The 19,105-nt window shown below is 37.4% G+C and overlaps 1 protein-coding gene across 1 annotated transcript in view; it reads right to left on the bottom strand.

Moving 5' to 3' along the window:
* Positions 1–19,105, bottom strand: part of ZC3H8 (zinc finger CCCH-type containing 8) — a 50,739-nt gene that overhangs the window by 12,520 nt on the left and 19,114 nt on the right. The window contains exons 4-8 of the mRNA XM_003942491.3: positions 12,873–12,985; positions 10,565–10,681; positions 9,774–9,885; positions 8,028–8,137; positions 7,100–7,147 (exon numbers count right to left, since the gene is read on the bottom strand). Of these exons, the coding sequence (XP_003942540.2) occupies positions 7,115–7,147; positions 8,028–8,137; positions 9,774–9,885; positions 10,565–10,681; positions 12,873–12,985 (485 nt within the window). The 3' untranslated portion in view covers positions 7,100–7,114. The remainder of the gene's footprint in view (positions 1–7,099; positions 7,148–8,027; positions 8,138–9,773; positions 9,886–10,564; positions 10,682–12,872; positions 12,986–19,105) is intronic.

A 19,105-nucleotide genomic window follows, 5' to 3' on the forward strand; every position in this document is an offset into this window, starting at 1 on the left:
GGAAAGTATCAGTTTACTAATCTATGCAGATCTTCCACACGTTTCATTACATAGTACAGTGTTTTAAAAAATCATTCTTTAATGAATCCTGCAAAAAAGTCATTAGGTACAGGAAAGCTTTCAAGGTCACAGGGACAGATCAAATGTTCTAAAATTACAATTTTTGCTTAAAAGCTTGAATTTTATCATTAACAACAAATATTTTCAGTTGTCCTCAAAGTTCAGGGTCACTCTATTCATTTGTGAAAAAGTTGCTGTCAAACATCTATATCTGAAAAAAAATTGCCCCTCAGTTTTGATTGTTTGTTTGAGTTTGGGTTTGTATGTGTGTCTGGTTTCTTGTATTTTGTTTTGTTTTGGGTAGAGACAGGGTCTTATTGTGTTACCCAGGCTAGACCTGAATTCAAACTCCTGCCTCCAGCTCCCAAGCAGCTGGGATTATAGGCTCATACCAACACACCCAGCTCTCAGTTGTTCTTTCAAGTAAAAATAGCAGTCATGAAAAACAACTCATTCAGCTTGCAACTCAGGTAACGGCACACACACTTTTCCTTAGGAATACAGTTGCAGAAGTACTTTATATATCTTCCCATTCTGCTAGGCATAATGTTGAAAAGACTGTATGAATTGAGGTTTAACAGCATTAATAACTGTCACTGCTTAATCAAGGACATTCTTAAATGAACCTTTCCCCCAAGGCAGATGTTTTCCAAAGGGAACTCCACTCAGGTTTAGAAACCAGGCAGTCTCAATGGAACATAAACTCTTCTAGTGGAAATGTCTCTACTGTTTGCCCTATTGAGTATGGTGCTTTCTTATTAAGGTATATTTTATCATGTTTAAAAAAGTATCCCCCACAATGATCTTCTACGTAGAAAACCTCAACACACAAAAATCAGGTGCATTTCTATACACTACCAATGAACAATCTAAAAAGGAAATTAAAACAATTCAATTTACAATAGTCAAAAAGAATAAAATACAGCTGACTCTTGAACAACACAAGTTTGAACTGTATGAATCCACTTATATATACGTATTTTTCAATACATACAATGGAACATTTTTTGAAGATTTGTTACAATTTGGAAATATATAGATAGATAGATAAGAATCTATTTATGTGTTAATCATCTCTTTATGTTATTGGTAAGGCTTCCTGTCAGCAGCACGCTGTTAGTAGTTATGATTTTGAGGAGTGAAAAGTTATATGCAGATTTTTGACGCACAAAGGGTCAGTAACCCTAATTTCTCTGTTGTTCAAGGGCCTAATGTACTTAGGAACTAATTTAACCAAAGAGTTGAAACTCGTAAAATAAAAACTATAAAACACTACTGGAAAAAAAATCAAAGGCACATAAATAAATGAAAAGATACCCCATGTTAATGGACTGAAAGATATTATTGTTAAGATGTTATTAGTACTCAAAGCAAGCTACGTATTCAAGGCAATCTATCAACTTCAAATTGATGTTTCTTTCCAGAAATAGAATAATCCGTCTTAAAATTCGTATGGAATATCAAGGGACAAATAGCCTAGAAATTTTTTGAAAAAGAACCAATTTGAGGGACTCACATTTCCTGAGTTCAAGTTAATACAAAGTGACAGTAATCAAAACGGAGTGCTAAAAGCATAAAAGACAGACATATAGAGCAATGGAACAGAATAGAGAGGCTAGAAATAAACCCTCACATCTATGGTAAATAACTGCTGACAAAGGTACCAAGACCATTCAATGAAAGAAGGACAGTCTTTCAACAAATGATGCTAGGAAAACTGGATCTCCTCATGAAAAATAATGAAGTTGGACCACTGTCTTAGACAACATACACAAAATAAATCAAAAACCTAAATGTAAGAGCTAAACCTATAAAGCTCCTAGAGGAAAACATAAGGGCAAGTCTTCACAACACTGGATTTGAACATAATTTCTTGGATATGACATCAAAAGCACAGATAATAAAAGAAAAAATAGATTAAAATTGGACTTCATGAAAATTAAAAACTATTGGGACATCAAAGAACACTATCAACAGAATAAAAAGACGACCTACAGAATGGGAGAAAACACTTGCAAATCATATATCTCATTAGTAATTAACACCCAGAATCTATAGAGAACTCTTAAAACTCAACAACAAAAAAGGAAGTAACCCAATTCAAAAATGGGCAAAGACTTGAATAGACATTTCTCTAAAGATTATACGAATGGCCAATAAACACATAGACGCTCAACATCATTAACTGCGTATCAAAACCATGAGATGCTACCTCACATCCATTAAGATGACTATTCTTTAAAAACACACACACAACAGGCCAGGCGTGGTGGCTCATCCCTGTAATTCCAGCACTTTGGGAGGCCAAAATGGGTAGATCACTTGAGGTCAGGAGTTCAAGACCAGCCTGGCCAACATGGTGAAACCCCATCTCTACTAAAATACAAAAATTAGCTGGGTGTGGTGGTACGTCTGTAATCCCAGCTACTCAGGAGAGTGAGGCAGGCAAATCACTTGAACCCGGGAGGCAGAGGTTGCAGTGAGCTGAGATCAAGCCACTGTACTCAAGCATGGGTGAGAGAACAACCCTGTCTCAAAACAAAACACATATACAACAGAGTAAGTGTTGACAAGGATGTGGAGAAACTGAAGGAGGCTTTGTGTATTATTGGTGGGGATGTAAAATGATACAGCCACTGCAGAAAACAGGCACAAACAATCCTCTGACCTCAGTTTCCCAAGGAGCTGGGACTACAGGCATGCACCACCATACCCAGTTAATTTTTGTATTTTTTGTAGAGGTAGGGTTTCACCATGTTGCTCAGGCTGGTCTCGAACTGCTGGGCTCAAGTGATCTGCCTGCCTCAGACTCCAAAATTATTGGGTTTACAGGTGTGAGCCACCATACTTGGCCCAAGCTTTGTTCTTTTTGCTCAGGACTGCCTTAGCTATTCGTGCTTTTTTGTTCCATATGAATTTTAAAATATATTTTTCTAGTTCTATAAATAATGTTAATGGGAGTCTGATAGGAATAGCATTGAATCTGTAAATTGCTTTTGGTAGTGTGGCCATTTTAATAATACTGATGTTTCCCATCCATGAGCATGGAATGTTTTTCCATTTGTTTGTCATCTCTGATTTCTTTGAGCTATGTTTTGTAATTCTTGTTACAGAGGCCTCTTTGGTTAGCTATATTTTTGTTGTGGTTATTGTGAATGGGACTGCATTCTTGATTTGGCTCTCTGCTTGGCTGTTGCTGGTATATAGGAATGGTACACCTACAAAATCAAAATGCTACACCTATAAAAATCAGCAATCTTTGCACACTGATTTTATATCCTGAAACTTTGCTGAAGCCATTTATTAGATCCAGGAACCTCAAGGCAGAGATGACAGGGTTTTTTAGGTATAGAACCATGTAATCTGTGAACAAACAGTTTGACTTCCTCTCTTCCTATTTGGATGCCTTTTACTTCTCTTACCTGATTGCTCTGGCTAGGACCTCCAGTATTATGTTGAACAGGAGTGGTGAGAGAGGGCATCCTTGTCTTAATAATACAAATTCCTAAGGAATACACACACACGCACACACACACACACACACACACACACACACACACACACACACACACAAAAACCTACTAGAGCTAATAAATGAATTCAAAGTCTTGGGAAACAAGATCAAAAACAAAAATAAATTCTATTTCTACATATTACCAACGATCAATCTAAAAATAGAGTTTAAGTGACAATTCCATTGAACAGTATCAAGCACAATATGTAGGAATAAATTAACAAAAAAGTGTACACTGTACACTTGTATGATGAAAATTACAAAACTGAGAGAAAATGAAGATCTAAATAAATGGAGAGACATTCCATACTCATACATCAGAATTCTATGTGCAATTCTCCACAGATTCTATGCAATCCCTACCAAAATCTCAGCATGGGTTTTTTGCAGAAATTTACAAGCTGATCCTAAAACTTATATGGAAAAGCAAAAGATTCAGAGTAGCCAAAACAATCTTTGAAAAGTAGAAGAAAGCTCGACAGCTTACACTTCCTTATTTCAACACTTAGTACAAAGCTATGGTGATCAAGACACTGTGATAGTGTATAAGGACACACATATACACATCAAAGGAACACAACTTAGTACAGAAATAAATCCATACATTTATAGTCAGTTGATTTTTGACAAAGGTGTGAAGGCAAGTCAGGGAAATGGGAGTTTAAAAAAAAAAAAATGGTGCTGGTGACCAGGCATGGTGGCTCACCTCTGTAACCCCAGCACTTTGGGAGGCCAACGTGGGCAGATCACCTGAGGTCAGGAGTTCAAGACCAGCCCAGCTAACATGGTGAAATTTTGTTACTACTAAAAATACAAAAATTAGTCAGGCATGGTGGTGCACGCCTGTAGTCCAAGCTACTAGGGATGCTGAGTCATGAGAATCACTTGAACCTCTGGGAGGCAGAGGCTGCAGTGAGCCAAGACTGTGTCACTGCACTCCAGCCTAGAAACAGACTCTGTCTCAAAAAAAAAAAAAAAAGGTACTGAGAAAATTGGGTACCTACATGCAAAAAAATTAAGTACCCTTAACTCACACAATTCCTGAAAACTAACTCAAAATGAATCATAGACATAAACACAAGAGTTAAAACTAGAAAATTTTTAGAAGAAAACTTAAGAGCAAATCTTGTGACTTTGTGTCAGGCAATGAATTCTTAGATACAACATGGAAAGCATGATCCATAAAAGACAAAACTGATAAACCGTACTATATAGAAAAGAAAATTTTCATGCTTCAAAAGATACTACTAATAAAATAAAAAGACAAGTCACAGATTGGGATAAGATATTTGCAAATCACGTATCTAATAAAGGATCTGTATCCAATATATATAAAGAACTCCTAAACCTCAGTACTAAGAAAACAATCTAATTTTAAAATGGGCAGATATCTAAACTGACTAATGGCCAATAAGCACATGAAAAGATGTTCATAGTCATTACAGAAAAGAAAATTACTACTGGAAAAGCTATAATCAATATGACTGATAGTAACAAGTGTTGCTCCAGTAATTAACACATACTGGAGAAAAAGACAAATGGAGAAGAACTGATAACCCAGAGACAGACCTTCAGTTCTTCACTTGATGGAAACTTGATATATACCAACAGGGGCATTGCAGGTTAGTGGGAAAGGGCAGTCTTTTTAATTAAATAATGCTTGGGAGATTGGTTATCTGTATAGGAAAATGGGAAGAAAAAAATAATAATAATAATATAAGGCCTCCATCTGATACCATTTTTAAAAAGTCAATTAGTATTATTTTTTTCCTTTCTCCCTAGAGTTATAGCTATACTCTTTTTTCATTCATTCTAGCAGTTCCTCCCACACGTAAAGTACAAAAGGTATAGTTTCCTTCTCCTTGACTTTGGGCTTGGCCACATGACTTACTTTAGCCAATGGGTTATAAGTAAATGTGCTGTAAACAGGGCTTTGCCCTCTTGAGTTTCTGCCAACATCATGAGAAGAGCGGGCCCTAGCTACCCCACTGGTCCCAGGAGAATTAGAAAAGTATGGGGCAGAACTGTCCCAGCAGATCTGCCATATGAAACAGAGCCAATCCAACCAAGGCCAGACAAGATCAGCCAACTCCCAGCCAATCTATATATGCATAAAAAGTAAGTACTTTGTGTTATTCACTACTGAGACCCTTGTGGTTGTTTTTGCTATGCACCATTACTTACCAACTATTAATACAATTCCCAAAGGATGAAAATATAAATTTATAAAGCAAAGCTACAAAACTTAAAAAAAAAGTTAAATTACTTTACAGCCTCATGATAAAGAATTTCTTAAATGAGACACAAAACATAAAACTAACCAGAAACAAAAAGATTACCAAAATAAGTCATTCTACTCATTGAGATGCCTCAAAAAAAAAAAAAAAAAAAATTGTAGACTTCCAACAAAACGGGAGAAGGCCTGTCACACATAACTCATAAAGAATTATGTAAATACATAAGAAATCAATCTATAAAGGACAATCAGACCAATAAAAACATGAGCAAAAGACATTAACAGGCATTTCACCAAGATAAAACTCAAAAGCCAGTAAGCATAAGAAAAGATGCTGTACTTCATGCAAATTAAGTTAAATTATATTTTACATCCACTAAATTGATTTTTAAAAATTCAAGTATTGACAGCATAAAGCAGGCGCCCCCAAACTATGGCCCGAGGGCCGCGTTCGGCCCCCTGAGGCCATTTATCCGGCCTCCCCGCCGCACTTCAGGAAGGGGCACCTCTTTCATTGGTGGTGAGAGGAGCACAGTATGTGGTGGCCCTCCAATGGTCTGAGGGACAGTGAACTGGCCCCCTGTGTAAAAAGTTTGGGGATGCCTGGCATAAAGTATGGGCAAGTATAGAATAATAGGAGTTCTTCTACACAGTTTGTAGGAGTATAAACTGATACAACTACTTGAATAAACTGATATTATATTAAATTTTATGATGATATAAGTCTACTCCTTGTCACATACTATGGATAACTTGTGCACATTAATACCAAGAGGTATGTACGGGGATATTTACAACAAGACTTCGTATTTTTAAAAATTGAAAATAACCTAAATATTAATAGAATGACTAAATAACAGAAACATAGAATGAAATGTTACATAGGAGTAAAAATGAATGACAGCTGCATGCATCTACATGAATGAATAATGTTGAGTGAAAACTGCCATGTCATCAATTAATACAGAGAGTATGATATAGTCTAAATAAAATCCAAACATAAGCAAAACTAATATACTGTTTTGTGAATTGTACATATTTGGTAAACCTACAAAGAGACACAAGAGGAGAATAAAAATATACATGATAGACAAGCCCACACAAGGAACAGGCTGATGTAGATCCATATAGGTATATAAATATATCAAATATTTTATAAATATTTTTTAGTGCCAGAGAAAGAAGAAAAATACTTCTATTTGAGAAAAGGAAAAAAGCCCTATTGAGGCTGACATGCCAACTTCTGGAGATGTTCAAAGGAAAAAAAATGTGGTAAATTCTAGTTTTACCTTTTTATGTCTATTTTATTTACATGATGTCTTTTCAGTATCCAAAACCTAATATGAAAAGAAAATCACATAATCATTTTTATGCATTCATGTCTAATTCACATATACTGTTATGCTATTATAATTTTCAAATTATTCCAATCACATTCATCCTAATATTCATCTAATATTATTTACTACTACTACAGGAACTGCAAACTTATTTTATATATATCACTTTTCCATATCTATTTCATACAAATAAACAACTAAATATTTGGTACAACTTCTAATTCCACATTAAACTTCGTTTAGATTTTCAACCTAAAAATATCTATAAACAAGAACCTTTGGCTTCATAATATTTACATATGCTCAATGGAACATTTTGCCACAAGATCGTATGGCTGGTTTCAAAAGACTTATTTTCATGTATACTTAGATTGAATTTTTAAGAGACTAGCTCCAACTAACATGAGAAATAAAAGGATACAAATGACTATAATTTTTCAATAACCTTTTCTCACAGACTGAAAGAATATCTGAAGAAAACATTTTGAAATTACTACTTAACTATTCTTGGATGTAATTCTAGAATGTTTATAAACCCATAACTTGTAACTTTCCTTCTAAGACTCTTTATAACAGGAATACTATTTCTCTTATTTGATTTGTTTTATTTAGCTTAACTTAGCTATTAAAATGGCTAATTATGCTGAAGATTTTATGAACATTCCAACTTAAACCAGCAATGAATATATATCTTCCTTTCAGCTGCAAGGAAACATATACAAATGAAAATATGTAAACTAAATTCTTAAATTATCAGTCCTAATATATCCCATAAGCTAATCTATGAGGTACTCTTCTTAATTATCTTCAAATGCTCATCCTTAGTTCAAATGTATTCCTTAAAAAAGAAAAAAAAAAGATTAAAAATTATACTCACTTTAGCCAACAATTCTTGTGTTTCAGGAGTCAATGGAGCATGAGAAAACTTGCAATATTCTCCCTGATAACATTTTGTTCCTGTATGGTAAAACTTACAAGGATATTCATGTAACGCAAGTGTTAAGGAAGAGAACAATTTTAATCCAACTGAAATAATGTTACAAACTTAATGACTTTATTTTTCCTAAATAAAGGCCTCTGTGGCCAGGGTGGCTCACACCTGTAATTGTAGCACTTTAGGAGGCTGAGGTGGGTGAATCACTTGAAGCCAGGAGTTAGAGACCAACCTACCCAACACGGTGAAACCGCGCCTCTACTAAAAATACAAAAGAATTAGCCAGGCATGGTGGCACAGGCATACCTGTAATCCCAGCTACTCAGGAGGCTGCGGCACCAGAATCATTTGAACCTGGGAGGCAGGGGCTGCAGTGAACCGAGATTGTGCTACTGCACTCCAGCCTGGGATACAGAATGAGACGATGTCTCAAAAAAAAAAAAAAAGACCTTTCCTACTAGTAGAAACTGGATCTCTCTATTTAAAATACAAGATAATAAATTATTAACTGAATTACATTTAAAAATCTTAATTTTAGGCCTGGCATGGTGGCTCACACCTGTAATCCCAGCACTTTGGGAGGTTAAGGTGGGCGGATTGTGTGAGGTCAGGAGTTCAAGACCAGTCTGGCCAACGTGGTAAAATCCCATCTCTACTAAAAATACAAAAACATTGGCTGGGTGTGGTGGCATGCACCTATAATCCCAGCTACACGGGAGGCTGAGGCAGGGAAATTGCTTGAGCCAGGGAGGTAGAGGTTACAGGGAGCCAAGATCACGCCACTGTACTCCAGCCTGGGCGACAGAGCTAGACTCCGTCTTAAAAAAAAAAGTCTAATTTCAGAAAGACTACATAAATAAATCAAGTGTATTGGCTATCACAGGCCACTTTTTTCCTTCATGTCCATTCTTCTAATAGAGTACAGGCATATTTCATACATGAAAGAGATAAATATTTTAAATACCTTGATAAATGTGATTATTTTTAAAGCATTTCTTTCGGGGTGGAGGAATCAAAGTCAACAATGACTTGTCTTACAAATCTGGATCCTTTGTACATTAGACTTGTTTACAACAGAATAAATTTATATAACTTGAATATTGTTTTCTAGGGAAAAAAATCCTCAACTTACAATTTGATATTCCTTATATTCAATGCCTGAAGAAAAAAAATTTTGTGATGACTAAAGGTGCCATTAACCTAAAATGTTTACGTTTCATGTATTTTCAACTTTCTATGCCACTTGCACTGAAGAATTAAGGTTATTCTGCAAATTAAGAGACAATTAATTTCTATGTAGTACAGAATACAGGTACTCCCAAATTATGTAATCCCTGCCTTTTTATGAAGTAGCTTATTTGAATATAGATTCAATTAGTCAATATCACAGTAGAAACTGTGATACTCTTTCTGGGAAAAACTTGAAGACTTGAAGAGTTCTCATGGACCCTCTATACCACCCAGGTTGAGCAGAAAGAACCATCATTTGAGAGATTTTCTAAAGAATTCCTCTTTTCTTGCTTATGAAAATTCCATGTACAATTTAATCATTTTGATACTAAGTTAGGCTTGGATAGTATCATTTTGGTATAGCTAAAACACTGGTTTCGTTAAAAATTTTGCACATTTAAAATGTTCCTGTAAATATTTATAAAGAGTAAAGTCACTATATCTCGTGATAAAGGATATTATGCAAATACAGACAGTTTTCACCTCTGGTACAATATCCTTGTACATAAAACTTACACATTTCCTTTTTCTTCTCTATCTCTGCATCATGATCAAATTTACACTGGTCTCCCTAGGCCAAAAGAAAGAGCAAGGAAAAGCCATTATTTCTAATAGTCAACTCGTTACAATTTAATTCCTACTAAACTTTAAGCAAATGATTCCAGAAAGAACCAAAGTCTTAGAGGTAGCACATTCTAATTCTTAATAAATTATCTAACTACATCGCATGTATCTGATTAAAATTTTAAGTCCCAAACATTTTTAAACACAAAGCATTTTTTAAAATTATCTACTTTTTTTTTTTTTTTTTTTTTGAGACAGAGTCTTGCTTTATAGCCCAGGCTGGAGTGCAGTAGCACCATCACAGCTCACTGCAGCCTTCACTTCCCAGGTTCAAGCAATTCTCCTGCCTTAGCCTCCCAAGTAGCTGGGACTACAGGCATGCACCACCACGCCTGGCTAACTTTTGTATTTTTGTAGAGATGGGGTTTCACCATGTCGGCCAGGCTGGTCTTGAACTCCTGAGCTCAGGTGATCCGCCCACCTCAGTCTTCCAAAGTGCTGGGATCACAGGCGTGAACCACCGCGCCCAGCTACTTTTTAAACATAAAAGAATACTTAACTGAAATTTTCTAATTGAATTTTTTCCAGAAGGAAACAGTTTTAAAAACCTAAAGGTATGAATTAAAAGGGTATAAAACAGAAAGAGCAGTTTTACATTTTAGACTTTTGCTTACACATTTTTATACCTTAATACATTTTCTTTCAAGAAAATATTTACAAATTTGTTTTCCCTTGCGTTCCACTGTATGTTGGTTGATGAATGCCTGACTCAAATGCTGCTGCTTCTCTTTAGGTTTACCATCCTTTAAAAACAAAAACAAAAAAATAAATGTAAGAAAAAGAAAATTAATTATTTTATTCTGATGCACAAAATTATTTAAACCAACTTCAAAGCCTTAAAGGGCGACTCTTCTAAATTGGCCTTCATATGTAAAATTTGGATTTCTGTATACTAGGTTGAAAATAAATGTTTTGTTCAACAGCATTCCATCATTGAATATTCGTGTTTGTATGATTTGAGTATTTTATCATAGATTACCCTTATTTTGTAAAAATGATTGAAAAACATTTTTAAATGGGCTAGATGAGGTGGGCAGATCACTTGAGGTCAGTTGTTCAAGACCAGCCTGGCCAACATGGTGAAACCCCGTCGCTACTAAAATATAAAAATTAGCTGGGCATTGGGAGGCTAAGGCAGAAGAACTGCTTGAACCCAGTGTAGGTTGCAGTGAGCTGAGAGCATGCCACTGCACTCCAGCCTGGGCGACAGAACAAGATTCCATCTCAAAAAAAAAAAAAAATTTTTTTTTTAAATGACAGTGATAGTATTATAATTAAAAAGCAAAGTCTAAGAACAAAGATCTTTAGAGCAATAGAGACAAAGCTGAAAATCAGAGAGTGAACCAAAAGTAGTGGAATCTATAGTTTCAACGAGACGCTAACTGGGTGAGTTGAGTACACTTACAAGCTCAAATTAACAGTCACTATACAACTAGAAATATACCCTCAAAGATGGTGATGGAAGTATAAAAGATTTTTATATATAAAAAAAGGAAATTTTATAATACATTTAAGCTCTTTGGGAACAGAGGTACTTTTTACATGTTAACTTGTACTACAGCTTACAGCTTTCTGTATACCAAATTTTTGAATATATTTTAGGAATACAGTATGTACAAAGAAACTGACTATAAAGTCATTTACAATAATGTCAAATTTGCACTTAGCACCATCAAATTTATGTCTTATAAATATCTGCCAGTTTAAATCTTTTGTTTTATTTGATAATGTTATTAAATTCTACTATATATGTTTAGAATTTGTTCCTTGTGTAGAAGGCTGCCAGCTTTGGCTAAATAATCATTTGAGTAATGTAAATCAAATCAAAGAGAATACTGACAGGGGTTGGGAAACAAAATCCTAGTCCTGGCTTGGCCCTGTGTGACTATGGGTAATTACTTTAACCACAGGGCTTCAGATTCCTCATTCATAAAATATAAAGGCAGGGTTAGATTGTATAAAAATGTTTTTCAATCTAGAATATTTGGTATTTCTAATATTTTACCACCCCTTACCCTTGTCCCCTGTGACCAAGCCTAATAAAAAAAAAAGTTGCCATCCAGTTAAAAGCCCTCAGAAAAGTGGAATCCAGAAGAGGTACTTATTATTCTTCCCTGATTACATCTACAGAACAAGGAAAAGGAACTTCTAAAAACCAAAATCAAAACACAGAAAGGTAGGAGTGGGGAGATTTGGTAAGGCCAATGCTCAGAAATATTCATTTTTAATTTGCAGAAGGAGTCAGGATGAGGGACTTTGGTAGTAAAAAATTTGTAAGATTCAGTGGACTTTGAAATGCCTCCTGACTGTTTGATCTTCTCTGAGCTTCCCATTTTTCTAGTCATTGACAGTACAACACTAAAAAAAGTCAACGAACAGCCAGGTACAGTGGCTCACACCTGTAATCTCAGCACTTTGGGAGGCCCAGGCAGGTGAATCACCTGAGGTCAGGAGTTCGAGACCAGCCTGCCATGGTGAAACCCCATCTCTACTAAAAATACAAAAATTAGCCAGGTGTGGTGGCATGCACCTGTAGTCTCAGCTACTCAGGAGGCTGAGGCAGGAGAATCGCTTGAACCCGGGAGGCAGAGGCTGTAGTGACCTGAGATAGTGTCACTGCACTCTAGCCTGACAGAGCCAGACTCCACCTCAAAAAAATCAAAGAGCTTGTGTGCATATATTCACCAACAACAGTGAGACGCTAAGGCTTAAAAGTGCTGCTGGCAGCTAATTAGCGAGAAAAACAAAGCTGCAATAAAAAGGAAGAACACGGAGAACTCAGTGATAGTAAAAGGACACCTTCATCCAAAAATCCTGATTATGTGGGATGTTTCCACCTCTCCATATCACACAGCACTTTTTGTCACTGAAGTGTAAGATAAAGTCCAAAAGCATGCAGGGGTCAGGTATTCCTAGAAGCACATGTTCTTATACCTCTTCCTGTGAATTTGATCCTTTGCTTCCAGTGCCAGGCCATTTTCGCTTCATTTTCTTCTGTTTGCCATTTTTGTGACCAGCTTTAAGGTTTTTATTTTTTTGTTTAGCAGCTAAAAATAAAAAGTTAATTTAAAAAATGACAAAGTTACAACAGCAGTTTGCTTTTAAGAAGTACAGGGCCAGGTGCAGTGGCTCACGTCTATAATCGCAGCTCTTTGGGAAGCTGAGGCAGGCGGACTGCTCAAGGCTAGTGGTTCAAGGCCAGCCTAGGCAACTTAGTTAGCTCTTGTCCCTACAAAAACTTAGCTGGGTGTGGTGGTGCATGCCTGTAGTCCAGCTACTCTGGGACTACAGTTTAAGACTACACTTAAACCAAGAAGTTCAAGTGTAGCAGGAGTGGCCGCGGGAAAGGATTTATTGGACACCGAATACAGGAGGAAGGAATTTATTTTAGCTGGGAGCAAGGTGGCATAGGTGCCTAACAGCCAAGCTCGTTTAACAAAGGGAGGTTAGGCCTTTATATAGGCTTCTACTTTAGATGTTACACATGGAAGAATCTTAGAGTCATAGTTTTAGGACTCACATGTGAAAAGGTATTTGTTTACAGTTTTAGGAATTACATATGAAAGGGTTCTGGTTTACAGTTTTAGGACTCACATGTGAAAAGGTTTCTGGCTTGATCTTGTTTTAAGTAAAAATAGTGCCTTCTGGAGAGTTTCCCTAAGGCCTAGCCTGTTGTTTTCAGGAAGGAGATTCAGGAGGCGCCAGCTAGCCTGCTCTCTCTCATCTATTGAGATGCACCGTGGATGACAGAGGGGGATGGAATCCCAAATGTCTGGGTCTCCCTCTTCATCCCTCCCTTTGAGACCTTCACCATTTTATAATATTAGTGAGAGGTCTCACTTTTATTTTTGCTTTTTAGATTTTTTGAAGAAATTTAATGTTTTATATAATATACTTGTGATGTTATTTTTGGCTAACTACAGCAGTGATGAATTCCTTAATTATTTGAAGGAACAGGGGGAGTAGACAAGGGAGCAACAAACAAACACCTATTATTATTATAACACTTATGGCGAGGGTTTTGAATCCTTCTAAGGATGAGAACCAACCTTTAAATAAGGACTTAGGGCCGGGCGCGGTGGCTCAAGCCTGTAATCCCAGCACTTTGGGAGGCCGAGGCGGGTGGATCACGAGGTCAAGAGATCGAGACCATCCTGGTCAACATGGTGAAACCCCGTCTCTACTAAAAATACGAAAAATTAGCTGGGCATGGTGGCGCGTGCCTGTAATCCCAGCTACTCAGGAGGCTGAGGCAGGAGAATTGCCTGAACCCAGGAGGCAGAGGTTGCGGTGAGCCAAGATCGTGCCATTGCACTCCAGCCTGGGTAACAAGAGCGAAACTCCGTCTCAAAAAATAAATAAATAAATAAATAAGGACTTAGGGTTAAATTCATGCCATACCTGTACAGGTACATGTGCTAGTTTGGTTGTTTTGCACAATACTTTTTACTGCTTGCCCCTGGTTATTTATGTACAGACAGCAGTTAGTTAGATTGAATTTTTTTACAGACTTTTGCTTTGGCTGCTAGCAAATAATTTAGGACCAGCCGGTTTTGGTAAATTATGTTTTTTATTTGAGTTTTTTGTTGTTGTTGTTGTTGTTGGGCTAAAAAGGGACAGAGCTTTGCTCATTTTATTAGTGAGTATTTTTAAAACAGCCTGCAACCAGATGATCCGCTTGAGCATGTAAATAGGGGTTTGGTATTTCTATGAGCTATTCTTTGCTCATATGGCCGGCCCATAATACTTAATAGTTTTTTTTGGTGGCCACTTATTATTTATTTTCCTATTTTTAGGGTTTTTTTTTTTTTCCAGGGGAGTAGACCGAATACATTAACAGCCCACCTGTCTTTTACAGATAATAGGAAGAAAGAGGGCTTAATGCTGCCTATGACACAGCTATTGGTTGATTTTACGGATTACACACCTTATATTGAGTACAATTATATAAACAAGTGTTCTTTTGTGTTTCTGTATAAGAACTGTAGGACAAAAGAATGGTAGTAACTTTTACGCCTTACTTGGCGTACATACTGAGGGCATTTTTTAAAATTAGTTAATGTTTTTACTGTACAAGTTTAAATATTAAAAAGAACAAGTTTTACGATGAATTTTTTAATGCTTCGGCCGTGCGTGGACCAGTTAGCTTTTAGGATGTGGCTGGAGCAAGGCTGGTTGTCCTTTTTAAGGTGATGCTGCAGTCCTTGCCTTGGTCCAAGTCTCAGATGCTGCTGGTTTATTACACAGCTGAGCTGGATTTAGGCTGGGATTCCCTTTACCTTCACGGCTGTGGGATTGGTTAGGATTAGGTTTGAGGTTTTTTTAATTGTGGCTTTAGAGGGGCTGTACTCCTGTTCTTTATACATGATTACCTAGTGAGAAAGGGTGAATGGGGAGAAAAAGGCTTACAGAACATTTGTTATTTACTTAGGTTGAAAAGTATTTTAAGCGATTCTCCCTAGGGCTAGTAACTAGCATTTTAATTTAATTTCTCCTCACTCTTGAGGAGTTTCTAGGAGTGCCTAGAGTAGGGGAGGGGGCTTATGGTATAAGACTTTATAGGGGATATTTTGTTTTTCCTAAAGGGGGTGCCTTTAATTTTGAATAACACCAAGGGAAGTGCCTGCACTCACTTTAATTTTGTTTTCTGACACACTTTCCCTAACCTGTTTTTGATGGTCCAATTTATTTTTTTACTTTTTCGGAACTTTGAGGCCAGTAGGTAGCATGCCGTTTTTAGGTGATACTTAAGGCTGGCGCTGTTTTTTGGACTAAGTTTTCTACAAATGCTGGTCCATTGTCTGATGCGATGCCTAGTGGCAGCTTAAACTTAGGGATAAGATTTCGAAGCAGCACACGGATTACTTTATGGGCCCTTTTAGTCCCACCTAGAGTAAGTGCACACCAGGCCCAACAAATACTTATGTCCCCTACACTTCGACATTTTAGTAAAGTTTACCTGGAGATTTTTAAACAGAGCTGCTTCTTAAGCTCGAATGCCAGGGAGAACAGTTGAGACCTGGCCTTACGTTGTGTTGCTGACATGTAATGAATGCATTGCTGTGCTACAGTTTTAGTTAAGGCTGAGAAGTGTTAAGATGTAAAAGTACTGACCCAGCATTTTTTTAAGTGACTTTTGACCTAAACGAATGGTTTTATGTATGGCTTGTACAACTACTGCACATAGCAGGCTCTGGTATTTGGCAGGCGTACCAATGAGGTTTTTTGGTATTTATTAGAGTCACCGCTGTGTGGGGTGCTTTGATATTTAAATTTTTTCTAAAGTTGAGGCTAGAATCTTTGATTGCTATTTTTTTTTTTTTTTTTTTTTTGGACAGCATGAAAAGGCTGTGTTAAAATTGGCTAACCCTAAAGCCAGACCTAACTTTTAGTTTTACTTTTAGCTTCTGCCCTGTTTGGAGGGTGTTTTGCTTTTTTCCCTCCCCTTTTGTCACTTTGCATAAGGGTTTGGCTAGTACTGCAAAGTTTGGAAATTTACAATTTACAAAACTCACCCCCTCCCAGGAGCTTTCTCACCTGCTTTTTAGTCTTAGGTTTTGTTACTTTGCAAGCGGCTTGCTTTCTCTTTGCTTTTAGGCTGCGTTCCCTCTTCTAGATGGCGAGCCTTAGATATTGCATTTGCTTTTTGGCAAATTTGGGCTTTTCTTTTTTTAGACACTTTATACTCACAGTTCTCCAGGTGCCGAAATAAGGCATTTGTTTGTGTACCCGACTGCTGTGGGGTGTCCTAATAGAAGGTTATTAGCATACGGAGGCAGCATGCAAGCAAGAAGCTTTTGGGGGATGGTCACAGGCTGATGCCTCCCCAATCATGATGGGAGAGTTTTTGAGTCTCTGGGAAGCTGGGTTTAGGTGCATTGAGTGGTTACACCTGCTTTTGGGTTTTTCCCATTGAAATGCAAATAGTTTTTGACCCTTTAAGGCCGGTTTAATGCTAAGGAGGTATTTTTTAAGTTTAATTAAGTGAACTAACTATTCGCTGCTGGCAATAATTTTAACTGCGTGTATAAGTTGGGTGCAAAGCCACGCAAACCGTGCACTGGCCTGGGCGATAATATTAGTTTTTTGCTTTTGGCTACGAAGTTTTTACCCTCCTTCCTAAGGGACAGTGAGAGCCTGGATGACCCCCGACTGAGGCAGTTTTAGCTGCAGGTAGTTTCTTTTGTTGAATGGGATAGTGGCCCTTGATTTGCACAACAGGTTTTGCCGGAGAAGGGGGGCAGGGGCAATTTATTAAGTACAAGAAAGTTTGTTTTCTTAATACCTTAATAGATTTAACAACACTGGCCTTGTTCCTTTTGATGGGGGGTTACAGAACTGTTGTTCGGACCATGGGCTCTTTGGGGGTCTATGACTTCAGCCCCCCTCTTTTTTAGTTCAGTGGCTCTTTTATTAGATTGAACAGAGCCCCTTTTCGCTTATTTGGATTCTCCTGCTTAGGACTGTTCTGTTCCTTAGTTAACTGCGGACATTTTTTTTTTCTAGCATCCTATTTCTTAACAGAATGCACACTGATTGCATTGCAGGCCAGGGCGGGCAGACTGTGGGGCTTTCCAGGAACCCCCTTTTTTAATACTCTTGGGGGTTCTGGTAATTTGCAGGAACATGCTCCTCCAACCAATTAGAAGCGGCTTGGAGTATTTTTCACCTTTTGTTTGTGTTAAAAAGATGCATAAGCAGCTGATGGCTATCAGCCCAAATGGGGTTATGAGTTTGAATAATAGTTTGCAGTAGATTAATGAGAGCTTGGAGTTTTTTTGGTTTAAGAGGGTTTTTTTTTTTTTTTAATTGATAAGATTAGCCGAGGTGAACTGCAGGTACGTGAAAACACGCCTTTTTACCATGTGGCCATTCTTGTCCACTTTTGTGTACCTTTGCTCTCTAAAAGGCATTTGCACCCCAGCCTTGGGTCACAGACAGGCTGCCAGAGGGGGAGTTCCCTGTGGGAAGCGGACAGCAATGGGCGGAGTTTTTTTACATTCTGTTTGCTCTGGAGGGTTTTAGGGGTGTGCATCTCTGGTGGGGATGCTGAGGCTGGTGGCCCAGGGGCAGGGAGTCTTTGAGGAGGAGAAGGAGGCATGATTGACAAAAACTCTTCTGCCGCTGGGTTGACTAAAACTTTGGGAGCCAGTTTCTGCCACCGAATTTGCCAGGGCCTTGGGAGTTTACTTTTTTCGGTGGTGAGGGGGATGGTGGTTTTTAGCAGATTGTTCTTTGGCTACTAAAAGTTGCTGCCTGCTTTTTTAGCTACTTTGGAGGGTTTAACATTAACTGCAACTACGAGTTTACGTATGGAAATTGATTGAGGTGTTTTAGCTTGCCGCATATAACCTTATGCTTTATTTTGGAAATAAGGGACTTTTTTAGGGTCCCCTTTGGGGGCTAACTTACTTTAAGTGCTGGCTAATTTTCTCTACATAAAACCTCTAAATTTTTTGGTGTTATAGTTACTTTATAATTTTTACTAAACTCCTTCTTGAAATTTTTTAGCATGGTTTTTAAAGGGGTGGAATGGCTATGGAAATGACCTATATAAACACTTCAAAGAAACAATTTTCACAGTTAGGAGAGTGTTAGTTCACAGCAGTTCCTGTTCTTGCCTAGCAAGACGCAACACGAGCACTCTCTGATTTACATTCACTTTAATCCTTTTACAATGCCTAGAGGCTTTTTTACTTAGGCCTTCTGTGGCTGTTTTTAATTTTTACAAAGTGCTTGATGCATGAAGCCCTTCTTAATGGGCCTGATACTTTTTACAACTGATGAGTCCGGTTGGACACATCTACACACATAGACACACATTTAATTGCTCTCTTTTTAATTTAAAATCATAAGCAAAAGCTTTTAAGGTTATATAGAAAGCTACTTTCCAACATGCAGATCTGGCACTCGTGGGTGATTAGGCTATGCTTTTACCTAAAATGGGGTGGCCTACTTTTTTGGGTTTAATTTTTTTTTACAAATTGCTTGACAACACAGACACGCATTTACACACATAGACACACATTTGATTGCTCTCCCCCCAATTTAAAACCATAAGCAAAAGCTTTCAAGGTTACAGAGAGAGCTACCTTCTAACGTGCCGATTTGGCACCCATGGGTGATTAGGCCACACTTTTTTTTTTTTTTTAAGACAGAGTTTCGCT

This window comes from Saimiri boliviensis, chromosome 1 (genome assembly GCF_048565385.1).
Source record: "Saimiri boliviensis isolate mSaiBol1 chromosome 1, mSaiBol1.pri, whole genome shotgun sequence".
NCBI lineage: Eukaryota > Metazoa > Chordata > Mammalia > Primates > Cebidae > Saimiri > Saimiri boliviensis.